We start from the raw sequence: 23,353 nt of genomic DNA on the forward strand, positions 1-23,353 counted from the left end.
GAAAAACAATGTTAAAGATGTTTACAAAGAAATATAATGTATTAAATGTTGTTTTATAAATATTCCGTTACTATAATATTGGGACTCGAACCCGCGCTTGCTTTCAACTGAAGTGGATAACTTAACCACAGCGCCACGGAATCCAAATATGACATTTTATACTTTCCTAAGAATTTAAGAATATTTATTCTTATAATAAGAACTGCGATTTTTTGGATTAATATGCTTAGGATTAGTAATTTTGTCTTAAAGTGGTATTATTTTAAGAACAAATTATTTAAGACGAATTCTTTTGATTTTAGAAGTTGGCCTTTTTTTCAGTGTACTGTTTGTTGTTGTTTTGGTTGTTGTTGTTGTTGAAGTCACTTTACTATTGCACTAAAAGCTTATAAATTATTGTTGAGTTAGCCATGTTGAGCCATTGCAAAAAGCAACTAGAACAACAACAACAGAAACAGCAACAACTCGATTGTCAAGCTTTATTAATTCTTTAACAGCAGCGACGCTAGCGTCGGCGTAAGCAGCGATGTCAACGATACAGTTACTTGATTCTTAAGAGCTTTTGGAGATGCCTTTGTAATGTTGTCACTATTTGACTTTTGCTTTCCTCTTTAATTTCTTCGCTTGCAAGAATAAGGAAATTGTGTAAAATATTCAAGGGAGACAAGGAGGCAGAGAGAGGGAGATAGACACATCATAATCAGTGGTTTTACGGCAGGCTGCGTTTACAGTTGCGTGTGTGTGTACATTAACAGCTGTTTGTCTGCACAGTTTCCAGCAGCAAATAGGGTCCACACTTGGGCTCCATTTGCATCTTACTCACACGTCTTGCATTTGTTGTTTGTTTGATTACAAGCTGTCTTGTGGGTGCAATAACAAGCAAGAGTACAGAATGACAAGGAGCGAGAGAGCTGAGAGACGGAGAGCGGGAGAGAGTGTGTTTGCATTTGCATTTGTGCACCTGCTGGACCTTCTTCTTCATCTTCTTCTATTACGTTTGCCGCTTCCTTTCCCACTGTCTGTATGTCGATTCATGTTGCCGTCAGTGTTTGTTGTTTGGTTGTTTGTGGAAAGTTGTGATTTTCTGTGTGTGTTGTTGCTGTTGCTGTTGTTGACATGCTAATAATGATCATATTGGCGCAACTGCTTGAGAACGCAACTTTTAGCACCCAGTGTACAAATAACAGCGACAAATTAGCAGAGAAACGTTAGGACACATGTTAAGCGAATGGTGGAGCAAGGAGTGCAGTAACAACAACAACAACAGCTGCGGTTGCTGCTTCTGTAATACGCCTCAAAGGCGGACATTTTTATGCTTATGCCAGACAAACAACAACAACTGTGCGGCCAACAACAGCAACAGCAAACAACAACAAAGCGCGCAAAAGCACATAAACTAAGAAAACATACGCACAAACATCGAAACAGCAGTCGCAGCAGAGATAGAGACAGCGACAGAGGCAGAGTGCATCAGCAGAGCAACTACAACAGCAGTCGTACATTTCTTAACAGCAGCAACAACAAATGCACTTCCTGTTATTATTGCTGATGCTGTAGTTGCTATTGTTGTTGTTGTTGTTGTCGTGCATACAGAACAAGCGCATTATGAGCTGGCACATGCCTAAGACTCTCTCTTCACTCCTGCATCTCAGTGTGTGTGTGTGTGTGCGTGTGTTTGTGCTTGTGTTTGTGCTTGTGTGTTTGCTTAGGTGTATGTTCGCTTGCATGACTTCAACGCCAGCAGCACTTTGCTGTTTATTTACACAGACTTCTTTTACATTATTTCATATGCATAAATTGCCAACGCATGCAGCCACCCACACACACATATACGATTATACACCCACAATACGCATACAAATGAAGTGCGTGCGCCAAATGAGCGTAATTAAGTGCCAAGACTTTCTCACTCTCTTAAATTCCACTCTCTCACTCACTCGCTCGCTCTGCATCTGTGCTGCCCGCAGGCAGCAGCTTTGACGTCGACTGCGCTGCAGCAGAATATAATATGTCTGTAAAATTTTTGCAGCTTCTCTGAGCTGCAGTTGCAATTTCTCTTAATTTTGCCTTGAGCCTGTGTATTTAAAGTCAAGCTTGCTCTTACGTTTTTACGTAAAAGCAAATAAAAACTTGCGTCATTCTGACTTAGTGTGTGTTCAAATTCTTGTGTTGTAAACTTTACATATTTTTACTTACCTGATTTACAGTGGCTGCCATTGTTGTTGTTGTAGCTCTGATGCTCTGTGGCTTATCGAAGTTTTTTGCTTGGCAATTGTTTACACACACACACATAGATGTATATGCATGTGTGTGGTTAGCTTTACTTCAATTTTCTCTTTACATTTGTTAAAATGCAAAAAATGTCTGTGTTGATTTTGCTGCAACATATTTTTGCTTAATTAAATATTTTGTTAGCTGGCAAAGAATTTTCTTTTGCGTTTTTTTTTTTTTTGTGGTCACAAGGTAAAGCAAATAAAATTAAATGAAGAAAACGGAAAGAGAGCTTTGCTTTTTATTTGTGCAATTTTAATAATCAACTCCGACTGCAATGCTGTGCTTTATTAAAAAGCGAGAGAGCATCTGCACTTTGTGAAGCTCTTCAAGTATTTCATCATTTAAATTAGCGCAATATCGCCTAGACAACAACAACAAAAGGATACGCAGCTCAAATCTGACAATGGTCAAAAGCTGTGGATCAAACAAAGAGCACAATAGACGCATGACGAACAAAGCGATTGACAAATGTCCAAGGTGCGCTCTCTCTCTCCCTCTCTCACTCACCTCTCCCCACATTTTAATGGTGTCGTGGTGAAGCTCAAAATGAAATCACTGAATGGTGATTTTTCATAGTGATAACAGTGTCACGATGTGATTTGATTTGTATGCAGATTCGAGTCGCAGTTTCTGTTCACATTTCACTTTTCATTTACCAAAGTCTTTCTTTTGACTTGAACTCTCTTTTTACTAGTACTGTTGGTTTTTATTTGCTTGTTTTTATCGTTTCTCATATTCTGCTCGCTTTAAAGCTCCTCCTCCGTCCTCTCTCGTGATGTTGCTTCTTCAATCACTGTTAGCTTTGCCATTCATTCTCTTTCGTTCAGCTGAGCTCTCATTACTATCCGCTTTCAATAAATCTGCAGAACTTAATTTCCGGCTGAATGATGGGTACAAACTCCCTACCGAAAATCACATTGCATTTCTACCATTTCTCCATTTCCCCATTTTCATTCTCTCCTACACACACACACACACACACACACACACACACACATTTTTCACCTTTAAGCGCTTTTTGTAATTACATTTCATCTGTTCTCCATTTCGCTGGCCATTGCTGTACTATTCGTTGTCGTTGTTGTTTTAGCTGCTGCTTTTAATAAAGTTTATCTAACGTTGTCCTTTGTTTTATGCTTATCGACATGCTGTAAATTTATGTTTTGTCTCCATCTCGTCTATATCTCCTCTCTCTGTCTCTCTCTTTCTGTCTGTCCCTCTGTCTGTCTGCACCGTGGGCGAGCAAATATTTTCTTGAACTTAATTGAATTTGAGGCGAGGACAAAATTCAAGTGAATTTTTGTTGCTTCTTAACATAATTTCTGCTTAGATTTTCCTCCTGCGGGGGTCTTGCTTTTCCATTTTCCTTCTCTCTAATGGCCGCATTAATTGCTAAACACTGAGTGACAAAACTTGTTTAAAGAGAGAGAGATAGATGTATTCTTAGTCCCTAGAGAGTTTTCCACTTAAGAACACACATGTTCGATCCTAACTCAAGAAAACTGTAATATTAGAAGACCCTCTTGGCGCTAGTAGGACCTCTTAAGTGGTTTCGTTACTTAAGGTTCAATTTTAAAGCTGAAATTAATGTCTGAAATTATTTTCTTCTCTTTTCCATTTCATTCACCAGGTGAAAATCCGCACATCATTGAGCATCCGATGGATACGACGGTGCCAAAGAATGATCCATATACGTTTAATTGCAAGGCCGACGGCAATCCAACACCAACGATTCAATGGTTCAAGGATGGACGGGAACTGAAAACGGATGCCGGCTCACATCGCATAATGCTGCCCGCGGGTGGTTTATTCTTTTTAAAGGTAAGTTCCGACCCAGAGACCCGAAACTGTATCATTATCGTGAGTTGCCTTTCACCGTGTATCATTCGAATTCGAAATTCAATGGAACTACTCCCCATTGATGTTTCTTCCTCCTGAGAAACGCAACATTTGCGCATAAATTTGCTCATATTATTTTATGCGCTTCCGAATGGTTGCATTTTGATCGGAAAGCAAAACAAAACGCAGACGGCATAACAAGCATAACAATAATAAGAAACTAGGAAGGGCAGACTGTACCCCTTTTTTTTTGTAGGTTAGGCCTGAGAAACACTTTAGCATTGTCTGGTGTTAGTCTATGACTGGGGCTTAGAGATGGAAGTATATTTCAAATTGGAGATTTAACAAGAATTCTTCAAAAGTACTGTAAAAGGTCTTTGAATATGCAGTGTCAATGCGAAAATATAAAATATTATTAAATGTGTATTTAGAAGTAGAATTCGAAATTTATATTCAAATCAAGAAATTTCGATATTTTAATACAGGGAATAACACCGTAACCGGTCAATGGGTCAAATAGTTTACAAACTTCAAACTATCATTACTTAAAGAAAACTGACCCGATTTTCATTTGGAATGCCATTTCGATCATGATTCGGTCTCTTAATTCATACTGCATTTAAATTTTGTACATTTAGAAAATTTTATTATTTTTTTGACCATCATAGCCATTGTTCTATGTTGGTGGTAAGGGTCCCCCCCTTTGAAATTTTGAAAATTAAAAATTTTAAATCTCAAGTTTTTACTTTTAATCAACTCCTTATATCGTTATTAGTATAAAACAACACTTTAAACTTGATTCTGAGGCCTTTCATTTTTTTGTAAAAAATCATGTGAAATTGAACAAAAATTTTGACTTGTAAAGTTGCTAGGTCAGAGACTTGAGCAACTTTGAATTGTCATAACTTTGGCAAAAGTGTACCGATTTTCATTTGGAATGCCTTTTCGATCATGATTTGGCCTCTTAATTGATTCTGCATTTAAACTTTTGCCATCTAGGAAATTTTATATTTTTCAATTATAAGCCATCTATCCTCCAATTTTCCATACATACCCCTTAACATTTTTTCAAAAACTTTGATCTCTCGTTACTTCATCAAAAATTAACCGATTTTCAAACGGAATGTTATTTTGTTCATGATTTGGCCTCTTAGTTTAATCTGCATTTAAACTTTTATTATTAAAAACTGTCTGAATAACTGAATAATTCTTTATTATTAATTGGACTATAATTACCTTTTTTATCATCTTTAATAATTAATCATACTTCATTGTCGTGCCGTGCTGCTAAAGATATCGGCTAATGCTCATCTCTAAGAGGTAACCCCGCCCACTAAAACCCTGCGTGCGTGCACATTTCACAATTTCAGCTAACGAGAGGCAGTGTGGGGTTGGAAAGGGGAAAGGGGTGCGAGGATTTTCCCAGTCATCCAAATCTCCTTTTCCCGCATTGCAGTTGTTATGTTTATATTAAATTTGCTGCCACCCCCCGCAAAGATTTTTTCATTAAATGCAACAAAATGTAATTTTTTTATATATATAAATTGTTGTTTTTCCTTTTGAATGGAATTCAACAAATTATTGCAGCCTGAGTGCGTTTTGAATTGAAATACTGTTAAATTGTTAAAATAATGTTAAATGGATTGCAATATTTTGGACGCCAGTGTCGTCAAGCCGGACGTCACTTTGAGAGACCCAAAGTATATCCGGAATGGGGTAGGGATGGCAATTGAGATGAGTCTTGGGGTTGAAGTAGGGCTTGAGGTTGGGAATATATCATTAAAAGTCGCCTCGAAGCACTTTGCATCATATATATGTATATATATGTACTATATTTATATATATTAAGTGTGTTACGCTTGGGCATATCTCGGATGAGGCAGACGGGCAATTTTTTCCTCCCTGCTCGTTTATTTTTATTGTTTTCAATGGCATTTTGAGATTGCGGGGGTATTGCAGGCATTTTTGGAATCCGTCGGACGAATCCTAAGTGACTTGTCGGCGAGCTTACAGTTTGTTGCCAATTAAAACTGAAGAGGCCAAGTGATTAAGGCACAAACACAGACCCTATGGGGTTGTAAGTGTTTGTATTTGGTATATATTTTTTAATTAAATTAAATTGCGTATACGCAACATACTGACCCGGGTCCAGACAACGCACGTTTTCACTTTTCTTTTCCCTTTCCCTTTCGGTTTTATTTGATTTCGGTTGAGCAATTTCGTTACTTTTTGATCTTTGTGAGCGTGACACGTGTCGACTTAAGTCCTCAACTACTTAATACCCATCCGGTTTACACATAACATATCTCTAATAATGTCTCTAATCTCTTCTCTCTCTTGCTCTATTTTTGCAGGTCATCCATTCGAGACGGGAGAGCGATGCGGGCACTTATTGGTGCCAGGCCAAGAATGAGTTTGGTGTGGCGCGTTCCAGGAATGCAACGTTGCAAGTCGCATGTAAGTAGATCAAGTCTGACTAAATACTCCTTACCAATCTTGTTTTTAGTATCTAATTAAACAATTCTGAGGATTTTATCAAAATCGTTTGCAAGATAGGGGTTGCAATTTCTAACAAATGGGAAAGGCTATAGTCGAGATTCCGACCAAAGGATACCCGTTACTTATTTCAATATATATATAAGTACTTTAAAGAAATTAATATCTTATAAAATCTACTGCATACTTTTAGGTGATTATATTGAAATAATCACTTTATTAATTACTTTGGTTAGCTATTACTCCCGCTCTACTTGTCCGACCTTTCTGCGGTGAATTGATATTATATATAATATTAAAAGATAATAAGCTTCATCAAAATTGAACGAGGCGTTAGGGTTGCAATTTTAAAAACATAGGATTTTAATTAAACTGAAATCGAATTGGCCTTGACTCGTGCAGTCGACAGCTCTTGTGCTTTTAATGTCTATTTTTGTCTGGTGCTCATTTAATATTGTAAAGCCCACAATAGGCACATGCTCGAAAAACCAAAAAAAAAAAAGCCCTTCAATGACATTGATCGATTGACGTTGCACATTTTCAGCTAATAAAATGTTGTGGCTTGCATTTCAGAAAGTTTGCGAACCCCTCCAAAAAAATAACTGCATTGCATGTCCAGTTTCAGTTCCTGTTTCCGTTTTTCTGTATCTATGTTTGTGTTCGTGCTCGTGTTGCCTGTGTCATGTATTCACGTTATTTTCTAAATAATAAAATAAAGCACTCGCAGAAATGTTTTGTAATTGATATAGCAACAAGATAGAGCTAGAAGGGGAACACAAATTCATTTTTGGGGCTGCTTTGACCCGTTGCCAAGGGCTGTTCCCAAGCAGATTAATTAATAATAATATGGCGCAAGAGCAGCAGCCCAAAAGGGATATTAAATTTGTGCAACAGTTCTTGAGCTAATTTAAAGGGTTATCAACTTTGGCATTTGCTAGACTTCAGCTTTTTATCTTTCATCTTTAACAACACTGTACGGTATGAGAATCTATGTAGATTCTTTGCACAACTCTAAGTTAAGGCTGTCTTTGTTGCTTTTGGCATCAACTGAAGCGCTTTATGCGTCTTACTCAAGTGCATTTTCCATTTAATATTCTACATTTTTATGCCCTGTAATACTTGGATAGCGATATAAAGAGTGAATTAGTTAACTTATTTAAGAGACAGATGAAGACAATTCGCAGTTTTAGGCGTGAATCATTTATTTTTTCTTTTTGCATGAAAATAGCCTCAGAGAACTCAGAACTTATAACAGCTAGAGTTATCAAATTTGGTATGCAAATACTTTATGCTAAGTAAATACAAATTTAATAATTAAAATATCTCAAGAAGCCTCCTTCGGGTTGAAAACTCTGAAAGCTCAGGAACTTTCTTAACTAGAGTTTTAAAATTTGTACCATTAAATTAATTAGCAAAAATTTTTTATGTATATACATTTTTTTTAACAAAGTAAAAACAGACCCAGAGAACTCTGGATCTATTTAAACTATAGTTATAAAATTTGGTATGCAGTTTCATCTAGGCCAAAGTAATAAAGATTTACTATTTTTATATTCCGCTTTATTTTCTAACTATTACTTTTAACCTCAATATATTTTGTTTTAAAGTTAAGAAGTTATAATCTCCTTATTTGGCTTTAACTGCAGAATATCTGCTCGTTGAGCATACACAACTCTAGTATTTTTACATTTTTCAATTTCTGTTGGAGCAATAAAAAACGAAATACGCATTGCAAATGGCAAAGCTTATTAATATTGCAGCAGATGCAGCTCAAAGCAACTGGACAGGCATTATTATCAAGCTTTTTATTGGCATATCGAGTAGAAGTAAGGGAAGAGAAAGGTAGAGGTAGATATAGAGAAAAAGCAAGAGGGATATCAAATAGCAGACGCATTAAATATGAAGAATACTCGAGGCAGCAGGCACTTGGTCAAAAGGGATGAACCAAGTTTCCTGGCGTTTCACCTGAACATCCATTTAGACAGTTATTAATATTGAATCAATCAAAGCTTAACTTGCTGGCTATCCTTTTTATTTACAATATCTCCCTCTCTTTCTCGCTTTCTCTGTTTCTATGGCAGTTTTGCGCGATGAATTTCGACTGGAACCGCAAAACACTCGAGTTGCCCAGGGCGAGGTGGCATTGATGGAATGTGGTGCACCACGTGGTTCACCAGAGCCACAAATCTCGTGGCGCAAGAATGGACAAACATTGAATCTCAATGGTGGTAATGGAGGAAACAAGCGCATTCGCATCGTTGATGGTGGAAATCTGGCTATACAGGATGCCCGTCAATCGGATGATGGACGTTACCAGTGTGTGGTCAAGAATGTGGTTGGAACACGCGAATCTGCAACAGCTTTTCTCAAAGTGCATGGTAGGGATTCGAACTTGTGACTCTGTAAACTTGTAATGCATTGCTCCCTCTCTCTTTCTCTTTCGCTATCTTTGCAGTGCGTCCTTTTCTCATACGTGGACCGCAGAATCAAACGGCTGTCGTGGGCAGCTCCGTTGTCTTTCAGTGTCGCATTGGCGGTGATCCTTTGCCGGATGTCCTCTGGCGGCGCACTGCCTCCGGCGGAAATATGCCTCTACGTAAGTATCGTCGTCCATCTCATGGTCAATTAAACGGAAGTACTTCTTCGGCCATTTTGCTAGTTTTTCGTTTCAAATAAAATTTAAGCTTTTTGTTTACCATATTTGCATTCCCTTTCTTACCCGAAAAAACGGGGCGTAAAGGCTTTGCACACACGACTGTTAGCAACAACAACAAAAAACAAGCTGCAAAAAAATAGTTTGCTTTTTGCGGTTGCTTTGGCCTTTGGCCTGTGGCTTTTCATGTTTGAACTGACAGTATTTGCTGAAATACACTGTGCGAAATAGTGTAAGGAAACTAAAAGAAACATTAAGTAAACAAGTGACCCTGGATGATGGAGGAATTTTTCTAGAAACCTACTACACTGGAATTTCCTGTAATCAAATTAATAGAATATTTGGAATAGACTTTATCTGAAGATCTTTCTCCAGATTAGGTTTTTTCAGCACAGTTGAATCTCTGAATTTATTCTATATATTAAAAATATAGTACTCAATCTTATTTGCTTATCTTATCTTATCAATTGTCGTTTTGATATTTTGAAGTAATTCATTTAATTTCCAAATATCATTTTCTTAATAGCATCTGGCTTATTGGAGAACACTTTTTTCTCAAGCTTAACTCATGACAAAGATATATTTTTTTTTATTTGTTGGAACTCCCTTTAAAGTAATTCTCGTCTAGTTTGATTATAGTTATATTATCTCAATCTTTTCTTTGAATTACAGTCTTCTGTAGTTTTAATACTTACATTTTTTTAACTCCCTTATTAAATATCTACAGCTAATTTTCAACTTTAATTTTTGTTTATGTAATTTAAATTTATACGTTTATATGGTAAAAAAATCAATCTTTTTTTTTTTTATTAGTATATGTCTTAGAATTTTGCGCCGTGTAATAAACACCTACGATGTCAGGCTGTTGGTAACTGCTATAGTTAGTCTGTTATTGTTGTTGTTGTTGTTGTTGTTGTTAGTGTGGTTGGCTGCTGTTGTTGATGCGGTTGGGGTTGGGGAAGTACTGCCAACACCGTCCAACTGGACAAACACAACTGTAACTTTTAATTCCGTTAATTGCCAATCTCTGTTGGCAGCAATCAACAATTTTGCTTGCACAACACTCGACTGACTCGACTCGACTCGACTCGACTGTTGCAATGTTGTCCTTCAGACAGGACGCACCCTAGCCTAGACCAAAGAGTGCAACACACACACACACATACACAACAAGTGGAGAAGGGGAAGTGGCGGTTGTAGCTAGACAAACCCTCGCTTCCTTAAACTGCCCTCGCAGTCAGGCAAAAGGAAAATACTGGGGGGAAAAGCATTTTCTCTGCTCTGCGACGAAGCTAAACTTTTGTTAAGCAAACAATTGGTACAGTGGCCACTGAAGAAGGAGGACAACAACAACAGCAACAACAACAACAACAGCACATTTAAAACCTATTTCACAGCGAGGCAACGAAGCAAAAAGAAAGCAAAGTTGTTGTGCTTGTTGTCTTCTCAATCTCTTATTGTAAGGCAAGAAGAAGCACCACTAAAGGTGGACTCTCACCCCCACAACTTCTTGGCTTACTTTGCTGCGGTTATTTGAGGAGTCCTCCCTCCTCTTGGCCATTTTTACGCTACTTGAACTACTAACGAAGTTGAAGAAGACGATGTCGACGTGTTTTAGTTGCTCGTTTTTTTTCAAACTCTCACAAACTCACATGAATCTTTGCTCACTTGCTCACTCTCGCTTCTTCTTTCTGGCTGCTTCCGACAGGTCGTGTGCACATACTTGAGGACCGCAGTCTGAAGCTGGACGACGTCACGCTCGAGGACATGGGCGAATACAGTTGTGAGGCGGACAATGCGGTCGGCTCAATTACGGCCACGGGCATTCTCACCGTTCACGGTAAATTAATTGACCTAACCCTCTAAAAAAAAAATATATATATATTCCTTAACTTGCTCTCTCCCTTGCCCTTTAGCACCCCCGAAATTCATTACCCGCCCCAAGAATCAGCTGGTGGAGATTGGCGATGAGGTGCTCTTCGAGTGCCAAGCCAGCGGTTATCCTCGTCCCACTCTCTATTGGTCTGTCGAGGGCAATAGCTCGCTGCTGCTGCCGGGTTATCGTGACGGTCGTCTGGAGGTCACGCTTACTCCCGAGGGTCGATCGGTGCTTTCGATTGCGCGCTTCGCTCGCGAGGATTCCGGCAAGGTTGTCGTCTGCAATGCCCTCAATGCGGTCGGCAGTGTCAGCAGTCGCACCGTGGTCACTGTGGACACACAGTTCGAGCTACCACCGCCGATAATTGAGCAGGGTCCGGTAAATCAGACACTGCCCGTCAAATCGATTGTGGTGCTGCCTTGTCGCACTCTGGGCACTCCGGCACCACAGATCTCCTGGTACCTGGATGGCATACCCATCGATGTGCAGGAGCACGAACGACGCAATCTCTCCGATGCCGGCACTCTGACGATTTCCGATCTGCAGCGTCACGAGGACGAAGGACTCTACACTTGTGTGGCCAGCAATCGCAATGGCAAATCCTCCTGGAGTGGTTACCTGCGCTTGGATACACCTACCAATCCCAACATTAAGTTCTACCGCGCTGCCGAGCTCTCCACCTATCCGGGACCTCCGGGCAAACCACAATTGGTGGAGAAGGGCGAGGATTCGGTCACTCTTAGCTGGACACGCAGCAACAAAGTGGGAGCGTCCAGTTTGGTGGGCTATGTGGTGGAAATGTTTGGCAAGAACGAGACCGATGGCTGGGTGGCTGTCGGCACTCGCATACAGAATACGACGTACACCCAACTGAGCCTTGTGCCGGGTGTTAACTATTTCTTCCTGATACGCGCCGAGAACTCACACGGATTGTCCTTGCCCAGTCCGATGTCCGAGCCGATTGCTGTGGGCACGGTAAGTACTAACCCTGCTGAAGCTGACTACTTTGCTTACTAACTGTACCTCTTCCCCCTCTTATCTGCTTCCCCTTCCGGTCTGCAGCGGTATTTCAATAGCGGATTGGATCTGAGCGAGGCACGCGCCAGTTTGTTGTCGGGCGATGTTGTGGAGCTCACGAATGCCAGCGTTGTGGACTCGACCAGCATGAAGTTGACCTGGCAGGTAAGTAACTAAACCCAGTACTCCTTTTTGGCATGCAGCTCTCAATTCGCATGCACTTCTGTTTCCACATGCAGATCATCAATGGCAAATACGTCGAGGGCTTCTACATCTATGCCAGACAGCTGCCCGATCCCATGGCAAACAATCCACAGTCTGTAACTGCCAATGCCAATCCTCTATTGGCCTCAGTCGGTACCGGTACCGCCGTCGCCGCCTCCGCTTCCGCCGCCGCATCGGCATTGATTTCGACAAAACCAAATATTGCCGCTGCTGGAAAACGTGATGCAATGGAATCCTCCCAACAACAACAACAACAATCTCTGGCGTCCTTGTTTAGCAACAAATATCGCATGCTGACGATACTGAATGGCGGTGGCGCCTCGTCCTGTACGCTGACAGGATTGCTGCAGTATACGCTCTATGAATTTTTCATTGTGCCCTTTTACAAATCCGTCGAGGGCAAACCTTCAAATTCGCGCCTCGCACGCACCCTCGAAGATGGTAAGTATCCGCCATTTTACCCCCCAATCTACCACCCCCATTCCAGCTCCTCGTCCTTTGATGTAATATTTATGCATGGACAAAAGTGGGCAAATATTGCAGTTGCCTCAAGTCTAATGAACCATGTGAGGAAATATATTCAACAAACCATAAAAATACCTTTACAAGCAACCACCAAAAAACAGCACAGCAGGGGTGAAAAATAGGGGGTAGTTGTGACAAATGCATTGCAACAATAAACCAATTCAATAAAAGGATATAAATGCCTTTGCCTCTTTCTCTTTTTCGTCCTCGTTCTCGTCCTCTTCCAGGACTTATCCTTATCCCAGCTGCCATGCGGGTTCCAATAATCGCATATAATTTCAAGGGGTCGCATAAAGAACACAACAAAAAACGGCGAGCAGGCAAATCAAATGTATGTCAATCATTAAAGCAATGTCAAAAAAAGGCGAATCACAAAGGGATATCGACAGGATATCCACTCGGCACGTAGGTTTAATACACGTGGACATATTTGAGGATGAGTTGCTTTACATGTGTCACATGTGGCTGACATTTAAGAAACTACCTTTTCATTTATTAAAAGCTACAAGTGCTGTGATCTAAGGTTGCAAGTCAGTCTTGACTAATTAAACTTTAAGAGATTTATTTATAAATAATGTTAGATATATATATTCGAAGATTAAATGGCTTTAATTAAATTATTGAAGAAAAGAGGTATTGCAAGATTTCTAAGGAGGGGTCAACAGCAAGTAGAACAAGTGGGCGGTTAGAGACGAGCACGCTCGACAGTAGGATACCCTTTGCCCAGGTACTCTGCATGAAATTTGATTTTCGACCGATTGTGCCTATGACAGCTATATGATATATGGAACCGAAATAAACCAAATTTAGTTGGAATCTACAAAACCAGCTTAAATGCATATTCTAACAGTTTGGTTAGGATATCTCAAAACACAAAAAACTTTTTCATACTAAAAGCTGATTTTTGAGCCATCGGTCCTATGACAGCTAAATGATATAGTAGACTGATTTGAACGTTCTTAGGCCAAAATGGACAAAACCAAGTTAAATGCGTATTCTATCAGTTTGGTTAAGATATCTCAAAAAACAAAAAACTGTTTCATACTAAGACTTCATTTTCGATTGAGCGTCTCTATTGCAGCTATATGATATAGTGGACCAATTTTAACCAAATTTGGTTAGGATGTATATTACCAGCCCAAATGTATTTTCTATTAGTTTGGTTAAGATATCTCAAAAAACAAAAAACTTTTTCATACTAAAACTTCATTTGTCGATGTATCGTTCCTATGGCAACTATATGATATAGTGGTCCGATCCAAAAATAAAAAAAAACTTGATCTGCCTATGGTATCCAGGAACCTACATACCAAGTTTAAAGTCTCTAGCTTTTATGGTTTCTGAGAACGACGCGTGCAAACAGATAGACAAGCAGACGGACAGACGCAGAGACAGAAAGACGGACCGACAGACGGACATGGCTCAATCCACTCGGCTGTTAAATCTGATCAAGAATATATGTACTTTGGGGGCTCTGCCACGCCCCCTTCTACCTGTTGAATACAATCTGCCAAAAACATTATACCCTTTTTTTTTTGCCATTTTCAATGGGCTCAGGGTATAAAAATCACTATACTCAAACTTCTAAGCTTACTTGATAAAATTATATAGGTTATGGATATTTAGATTATAAAATATATTTAGTTAATTTCTTTAAGTACTTTTATAAGAGCAACCTTTGTAGACTGTTTGACAATTCCAAATGCAAATAAGATACTACTTTAGGGCTAGTTTAAATATTCTTCGAAGACAGCAGGAGGAATTTTTATGTAGTTCTAATTCAATCTCCCTCATTAAAATTAGTCTGCTTCAATATAGATTATTTCGATTATTCCTTCATTTGAATAAGAGTGTATAAAAAACTTCTCCTTACTATGTCCGTGTTTTTTTTTATATCAAACTTATTGGCAATTTGTTATCCACCCAGCAACATGTACGTTATACTTCGTAAAGCATACTCGTATCTCAACGAAGCTCTTGTTGGATTACTGAGTTTCTAGTTGTTGCCACTTGACTAAGACACATATTCCACAGATGCCACCTGATAAGAATGTCCAGAATTTCAACGAACACACGTATTTTTGCAGCTATTCTCTCTGTCTCTACTTTTTATCATTAGTTAAATACAAAAATGCCAACTCAACAGTCGAAACTTTGCAGACAGGTTTATCACTTCATTTTATCACCGAACACTTCAAAAGAGCGCAACCAAAAAACGAACAATTCCCCATGAGGCGACTTTTAGAAAAATAATTAAATACAAAAAACGAAAAAGTGGAGTGAATAATAAAAAAAGAAAAGAGCTAAAAACAGAAGACAGATTCTGGAATTTGAGGCAGGCAAATGTCAGGCGAAGCAAAAGTAAACAGAGAGAGAGCGAAAGAGAGAGAGAGCGAAAAGGGAGACAGTGCCGCAAATAAGTCAACAAACGGTGTGGCAGCTGCAATATATAAAATGCACAAACGTCGCGCTTATGCCACGCGGCAACAAAAGCGCCCTCTGTCGGCGGTTTCAGTTAGAAGGGGATCTGTCGCGGTCTGCGGGGATTGTCACTATGTCTGGGCTCTTCAAATCAAAACTCATTTCGTATGCATCACATTTCTACTTGCGCGTCTGACTTTAGCTGACAACAACAACAAGAACAACACGAACGACAACAACAAGAACAACAACTCAAAGAAATTGTCAACGCATTTGTGTAAGGATAAACAACAATTATTGCTGCTGCTGTGTTGCATGTGCCACATCCCCTAACACTCACTCCCACTCCTGTCTCTATCCCACTGTGCACAGTGGTTCGAAAATTGCTGCAGTGCCTTGAAATTGCAAATTGGTTACACGTTTGTTAGTCCTCTGAAGGAATCAGCCACACAGGAAGCATTCGGCACAAGTCCTTCAGCTAAAACGGAAGTCAGCACACAAGGATACAGGTACAGAAAAATATCTAAACAGAAATCGAGTCTCAGAGCTTAGACGACTAGCAAATGCACTGCAAATTATGTTAGCAATAAATTTGACAAAGAAATAATAGTACTAAAAAGAAAGAGATTAAAGTTTGAGAAGACTTATTGGCATTAAAGACTGTAGAGAATTTGAATTAAATGGAGGGAAAGAATTGTATTTAAAGTGGAAGTTAAGTTTGAATTTAAAGGAAAGCTGTAGAAAAATAATTTGACAAGAAAAAAAAGAGAAGGTTATAGAATAAAGTTTGTAGATAATTTTAGATAAAGTTTCCTTTCGATTTTCTAAAAATTATATTAAACATGGCGAAATGCGTTTAAAAAAAAAATTTACAGAAATCAAACAAACTTGATAGGTTATAATTTTAGACTAGGGTCGATTTCTAATCGACAAATTTTGTATTAAAAAAAAGAACAAATTGTTGATGGAAGTTTTCTTTTCTTTTCCTTAGTAGACTAGATTAAACTGACTACGTTTTCTTCATAGATTTTGTTTTTAACTCTTCAACTGATACTGTAATACGCGCAAAGAGATTTCAATGACCAATTTGGCCAATTGGTTTTCGCCAAAATGCAGCGTGCAACAAATTTGTACAGCAATTGCCTCAGGGTCGTAAATGCCACACAATGGTAGATACGTGTTAAGCGCGTCATCATGGAGAAAATGAAAGCAAACAAAAAAAGATAGAAAAAGTAAGGGAAATCCCCCGAGAAACAGACAAAAGCCTGACAAGCACTTTAGCATGTCGCAGAACAAAGCCAAAAAAAAGAAAGAGGAGAGTAGAAATGAGAAGAGATGGAGTGAAATGAGGAGCAAGCAATCTGGACTCCTAAGTATTGCTAACCCTATAGATATATACCTAGACGTTGCACCTATTTAGAGACGTGTTGTTCGTGTTGTTCTTGTTTTGTTTCGCATTCGCACGTGTGTTTATTTAAAGAAATTGCTTCAACCAGACGAAGACACTGAGACTGAGACTGAGAACTGGAACGGTTGTTGGAGTGGGGAAGGAAATAAATAAACAAATGAAGATGAGCTTTTGAAGTGTGGCACAACGTGAGTTGCACTCACTTGATGTATGCAACTACCTCTCTCAGCTAAAAATAGAAATAGACCCTGCCATGTGTGTCACCAGATACCCGGAAACTGTAAGAAACTATTTCCCGCTTTAAGTCTAACCAACTAAATGGCAATTAATTAGTGGAAAATGGAAAGAGAGAGAAAGGTGACTCATTAGTTGCCAGCTGCTGGCGCAAAACAAGCAAAAACGCATCTACAACCCCAAACTTAACCCCAACTGAGCCGCAAACCATCATCAAATCATCATTTCATATTTTCTGTAATTTTTTAGTGCCCAATGATGCGCCATTTGGCATGGAGGCAGTTCTGTTGAATGCCTCCGCGGTGTTCTTGAAGTGGAAGGCACCCGAACTGAAGGAACAGCATGGTAAGTTCCCTATCACTGCCTTAATTAAGCACTTTTTGATACCCTTACCTTTCACACTTTCTCCAGGTCTGTTGCTTTATTATCACGTCATTGTGCGTGGCATCGACACGGCTCACAATTTCTCGAGAATCCTCACAAATGTTACAATTGATGCGGCATCGCCTACTTTGGTGTTGGCCAATTTAACTGAGGGCGTTATGTATACGGTGGGCGTGGCAGCGGGCAATAATGCAGGCATTGGACCCTACTGTGTGCCTGCCACACTGCGTCTCGATCCGGTAACGAAGCGTCTTGATCCTTTCATCAATCAGCGGTAAGTTACATATATTAATATATCTTATTTTTTTATTTTTACTTCTATGATTTCAAATATATATTTAAAGTTGGCCTCTTAATTCATTCTGTATTCAATTTTTGTTCATATAGAAAATTTAATTATTTTCGACCAAGATTCGATTTCGATGGTAAGGGTCCTTTGAAATTTTGAAAATTCAAAATTTTAAATCTCAAGTTTTCACTTTTAATCAACTTCTTATATCGTTGTTAGTATAAAACGACACTTTTAACTTGATGCTGAGGCCTTTTATTTTCTTGAAAAAAATCAAGCCAAAATTAAGAAATATTTTGACTTGTAAAGTTGCTAGGTCAGAGGCTTGAGCAACTTTGAACTGTCATAGCTTTGGCAAAACTTTTCCGATTTTCAAGCGGAATGTCATTTTAATCATGATTTGGCCTCTTAATTGATTCTGTATTTAAATTTTTATCATCTAGAAAATTTGATATATTTCAATTATAAGCCATCTATCATCCAATTTTCTATACCCCTTGACATTTTTTTAAAAAGCTTTGATCTCTCATAACTTCATCCATAATTTACCAATTTGCAAACGGAATGTCATTTTGTTCATGATTTAGTCTCTAAATTGATTTTGCATTTAAATTTTTTGTCATCTAAAAAAATTGATATTTTTAGATTATAAGCCATCTATAATCCAATTTTCCATACATACCCCTTTCAAAATTGATTTGTAGTACCGTTACGTACCGGTACTGATACCGAAATCGAAAGAAAAAAACTAAAATAGAACCTCTTACCGAAATAGTTGCTTCGGACCGTACCGGAACCGAAACCGAAGCCTTTATTGGTTTCGGTTTGATTCCTTGTTTAAGAATATTTTATAATGTTAATTCTAAAATTCTAGATTGATTGATTGTAATTTATATTTATAACCTGTTTATAGTATTTTTTTTTATTTGTAAGACTTATCAGCAATATTTAAAATAATTTAAGAATACGAAAAACTTTTAAAGTTAAAATGATAAATTTGTTAAAATGTTAGTTATACAATTTCAGATTAATTCAAATGCTAATTTTGCTGTTGTTGTCCTTTGCAGCTATCCCATCAATCAGGAGCATGTTAACGATGTGCTGACACAGCCCTGGTTCATAATACTCCTGGGCGCCATACTGGCCATCATGATGTTATCCTTTGGCGCCATGGTCTTTGTGAAGCGCAAGCACACGATGATGAAGCAGTCCGCACTGAATACCATGAGAGGTGAGTACCACATACAGAGCACTCTCTCTCTCTCCCTCCCCTCTCGCCAGTGGATCTGCCCGGGGAAGCTGCTGGGCTGCATCCGTTGTGGGCAGCGAGTGGAACTTCCTTCCTACACACACAAACACACACACACACACAGGGACATTTACATATATAAATAACGCTAATTTTGCATTGTTCGCGAGACACACTCACACACACACACACTCGCACACTACCGCACAACAAAATAGGTGCGAATAAATATTTTAGCAGCACGAATTTTCGTGCGCTCGGCATAATAGAAATTAACATTTTGCACGTGACGGTCGTAGTGCCCCCCTCTCTCTCCCCGTCCCTCTCTCATTCTTTGCTGCAATTATGCATTTAGTTTTGTGTGCATTATTAACCAACAAGTTGGCTGTGCGTCCCTGGCATGTTCAGTCTTCCGAGCTGTTGTGGTCTAATTGAAATTAGCAGCATTGCGGGGAAATGTATAGAGAGGGTTAACTGAAAGGGTGGAAAGGGGGTAAAGTGTGCCCTGTGTGCTTACTACAAAATGTGGCAGTGTTGCCTAGGATTTGGGCTGCTTTGGCTTAGCTGGTTGCACACAGTAGTAAACGATTGTCAGAGCTTGCGGCAGATCCCCATATAAATTTAATTCAACAACTGTTGGGGCATGCAACATGGAAGTGAAAATTGCAATTGCAACGAAAATTAGATTAAATCAATTAGTTGTGATATGTGCAAATTTGATAATGGGTTAAAGAGAAGCTTGGAAATTATCGAAAGTTGAAGTAGACTTGAAGAACTTTTAACGAAAGTGAGCATAAATATATAGAATTTCTATAAATATTTAAATTTGTATGTAGTAATTTTATTTTTTATTTATTAAATTCTGCTGATAAGTGACTTTTATTTATTACGCAAACTTGTTGCATTATTTTTCAAATCATTTTCAAATCAAGTTATGATTTTCAATATTTATAATACCAGAACTACTATTTATCTTTTAAGTTAAACTTTCAGTAACTGTTTCTAGACACATGACACTACAAAAATAATTCAATGCATTTTTTGACTGTTGAAGAAACTCTAAAAAGTGTGCTCTATTAATATCAAAAGCGAAACTCAAGCGAAAGCGAATTAAAAACAATGCTCGTTAAGCTCTGCCAACTCGACCGTCTGTTATTTTCAATTTCTATAGTTCACAATATAGTTGTAATGCCATTTTTTCCTCGCACCCATTTAAGGGATAAGGGAGTCGAGTTTTTCCTTTTCAACTTTCGGATTGTTGAACAAGCCGCAGCTAACCGACAATTTAAACAAACGTAAAAAAAGGCGTTGCTATTCATGGGCGCCACTTGCCACATAAACTAAGCAGGGAAAAGCGCAAAGCTCCATAGACAATAAAGGTGCAACAACAACAACAAAAGAGAGCACAACAATAGCCATAAAATAGTCGCCTGATGTGCAGTTATAACCCGGGGACAGTTTAATTGGTGCATTTTTTATGCAATATTTATTTATACTTTTTACTCTTTTTCTGTGTTCAGCTCGAAAGTATGAAAGTATTTGTGTAAAGTAGAGGAGTGCGACAACTGGAAAATTGACAATAATTTATTTGATTTTTCACCGTGTGTGTGTGTGTGTGTGTTTCTGACAAAGTGAGGGAAATTGCGCATACGCCCCGTGCCTCGCACTGACATAATATTATTTTAATGCGCTGAATTTATAGCTTTGCAGCGCGACATTTAAATCCCAAAAGCCAGCGCAAAAAACACTTTCGCTGCAATTTCGCAAATTTTTATGAACTGGAAATTGCACAATAAAAAATGATGTCTCAAGTGCAAATAAATTAAAAATATATAATCGTTTTTAAATTTGTTTAAAGAGGCAATTTCCGAATGATTATAAATGTGGTAATATTGTTTTTGGGAACATCGAAGAATGGCTTTTGTATTTTTTGTTGTTGTTAATTTCCGGCTACAATTCATTTGCTTCACAATTTGTTGCAAAACATTTAATTGCTTTGACTCAACCTCCTTCTCTCTCTCTCTCTCTCTCTGTGCCTCTCTTCTCACCTGCAGGCAATCACACCAACGATGTGCTGAAAATGCCGAGTCTATCGACGCGCAATGGCAACGGCTACTGGCTGGATGCCTCAACCGGTGGCATGGTGTGGCGCACCTCGCCCAGCGGCGACACCCTCGACATGCAGAAGGATCACATTGCCGACTATGCCCCCGTCTGTGGTGCAACTGCAGGCGCTGGCATCGCCTCGGGCAGCGCCAACGGTGGCAACATCGATGATATTCATGGACACACCAGCGAACGCAACCATCAGCGGTAAGTTTTTTTGCAACAAACCAGAAAAGAATCATCAAAAAACACCAAAAAACACCCAAAAAAAAACAAGTACTGAATTTAACTGGGGACCCACTCAAAGCGACGACAATAAAAATTCACCAAACTGTGAAATTGCATTTTTCTGGCGCGTCGAAAAATTTTCGTAGCATTTTCACTTTTTTTTTTTGTTGTTTTTTCTGCATTTTTTGTTTTTGCCGGCGCCAACAAAATCAAGTTAGAAATGGAGATGTTGGCGCGCTATTTATGTTGATTTTTGGTACAGGAAGCGCACACCTCCCAACGAGTGTCCCAATGGACACTTTCCAGAGTGGCTCCATAGTTTTCAGCTCCCCGTGGGCACAAATGTAATTATCAGGGCGTTGAGTAGTAGTTGGAACAGCTTTAACTGGTCAGCTTTAAGTCTTGTTTGCCTTGTAGAGAATGTGTTACTTGTTTACATTTAAATGTATTTTAAATTTATACGAAATTCCTGTGAAAAGTTACTATTAATTTGTAAAAGGAACTTACATTAAAAATATAAAAATAAAAATATTTGAATGGCGGATTGAAATATAAACATTTTTATTTTCAAATAATTGTTTGGAGAGTTGAAAGTTATTTGTTTGATCGAAAATATTCGTACATGTTTCTGATTAATTAAGAAAATGCAAATAATATAAATGCAATATATATAAAAATATGCTATTCGTATCGATTGATATTCATTATCAAATAATTGACATTGAAAAGCTGGGAATAAACAAAGTGTTTGATTGGCAAAATATATATCTTTTATTGATAAGAGCTATACGATTTTATGATGTGATATAACTTTAAACAAATTATATGTGTGGCTGTTGATACCATTTATAATCTTTTAAAAGTTTCCCATACACTGCCTAAGATCTGATTGTTTTTTTCTGTAGCCATTCTAGCCATTAAATAATATAAAATATTTACATAATTTTGCCTTGCGAATGATGCATACTTTTTGGGGTCTAATCGAAATATGTTTTGCATTTTTTATGTTTCTGGCATACTCGTAATTTATTTGTTTGAATTGGCCAGTGGAATGGCTAATCAAAACAGGCTGACGCTGTGTTTGGAGTCATCTAGCAATTGCAGGCATAGCTAATTTATTTGTCTGGCAATTGAAATGCAGGGAAAAGCACGCATATAATAATTGTTTGCGTTCTGCACATTTGTTTAGTGTGCGCAAATGTTTGTGTAGTTTTCCAGCTGAAATTGCCGAAACCGTAATTGTTATTTATTTGTGGCCAATTTAATACTGCCCACAAAGCTGCAAATTACCAAAGAGCAATAAAGGTTGTCAAATTCTCAAATATTGTCGAAAGTGCTATTAAATAATTCAATTACTTTATACAAAATACATGTATTATTAAACTACTTTAAATTCAGTTTAAATTATTTTTTATTAATTTCGCATTTTCTATTAACATTACAAATGTTTAAGCTCTTGTAATAATTCCCATCAATTTATCCAATTTGAAATCACGGACAAATCAATGACAGTTCAGCTGCTGTCTACCAAATGGCAATTAAATGTCAATCAAGCGCGTAAAGCTGAACAGTCGACATAAAAATCACAAGTATAAAAAAACAGGAACGAGAACAATTTATATAAATTGTCCACATTTTCATACATATTTTAAATGCTTTTTTGCCGGGCGACTTCTGTACATAAATTTGTTCGAGATAATTATAATTATTTTCGCACACTTAATTAGTCATTAAAAATCCAAATTGAAAATGTGCGCAATTCAACACAAATATTAATAAAAAATTATTGCAACAAAGTTGTGAGCGAAAAGTCCAATAACCATAAAAGTAATAATAACAATAAAAGTAATCACACTTTAATGAATATCATATGTGCAGGGGTCACTTTAATGCATTTATTAAGCGCCAAATTATGTTGTAATTTTCGAAAGAATTCCAGAATTCGAAAAAGCTAGTGTACCCAATTTGTAGCAAGCAGAATCGTCGAATTAACTCGAACTTTTCAATAAGAAATTGCTTAATAATTCCTTTCAGAAAATAGCTATAAATATAACTCATGATTAAACGCTTGCTCGTTAATTGTTAGTTAAAAGATTTCAATCACAAATTAGCTATAATTATTCTCT

At 38.1% G+C, this 23,353-nt stretch overlaps 1 protein-coding gene across 1 annotated transcript in view; it reads left to right on the forward strand.

Annotated features, from left to right (window-relative positions):
• Positions 1-23,353, forward strand: part of LOC117781383 (protein sax-3) — a 57,148-nt gene that overhangs the window by 29,387 nt on the left and 4,408 nt on the right. The window contains exons 2-13 of the mRNA XM_034618135.1: positions 3,905-4,095; positions 6,468-6,570; positions 8,691-8,987; positions 9,065-9,205; positions 10,971-11,102; positions 11,179-12,116; positions 12,204-12,323; positions 12,398-12,824; positions 17,221-17,316; positions 17,383-17,629; positions 18,712-18,875; positions 20,948-21,206. Of these exons, the coding sequence (XP_034474026.1) occupies positions 3,905-4,095; positions 6,468-6,570; positions 8,691-8,987; positions 9,065-9,205; positions 10,971-11,102; positions 11,179-12,116; positions 12,204-12,323; positions 12,398-12,824; positions 17,221-17,316; positions 17,383-17,629; positions 18,712-18,875; positions 20,948-21,206 (3,115 nt within the window). The remainder of the gene's footprint in view (positions 1-3,904; positions 4,096-6,467; positions 6,571-8,690; positions 8,988-9,064; positions 9,206-10,970; positions 11,103-11,178; positions 12,117-12,203; positions 12,324-12,397; positions 12,825-17,220; positions 17,317-17,382; positions 17,630-18,711; positions 18,876-20,947; positions 21,207-23,353) is intronic.

Source organism: Drosophila innubila, assembly GCF_004354385.1.
Source record: "Drosophila innubila isolate TH190305 chromosome 2L unlocalized genomic scaffold, UK_Dinn_1.0 4_B_2L, whole genome shotgun sequence".
NCBI classification, from domain to species: Eukaryota; Metazoa; Arthropoda; class Insecta; order Diptera; family Drosophilidae; genus Drosophila; species Drosophila innubila.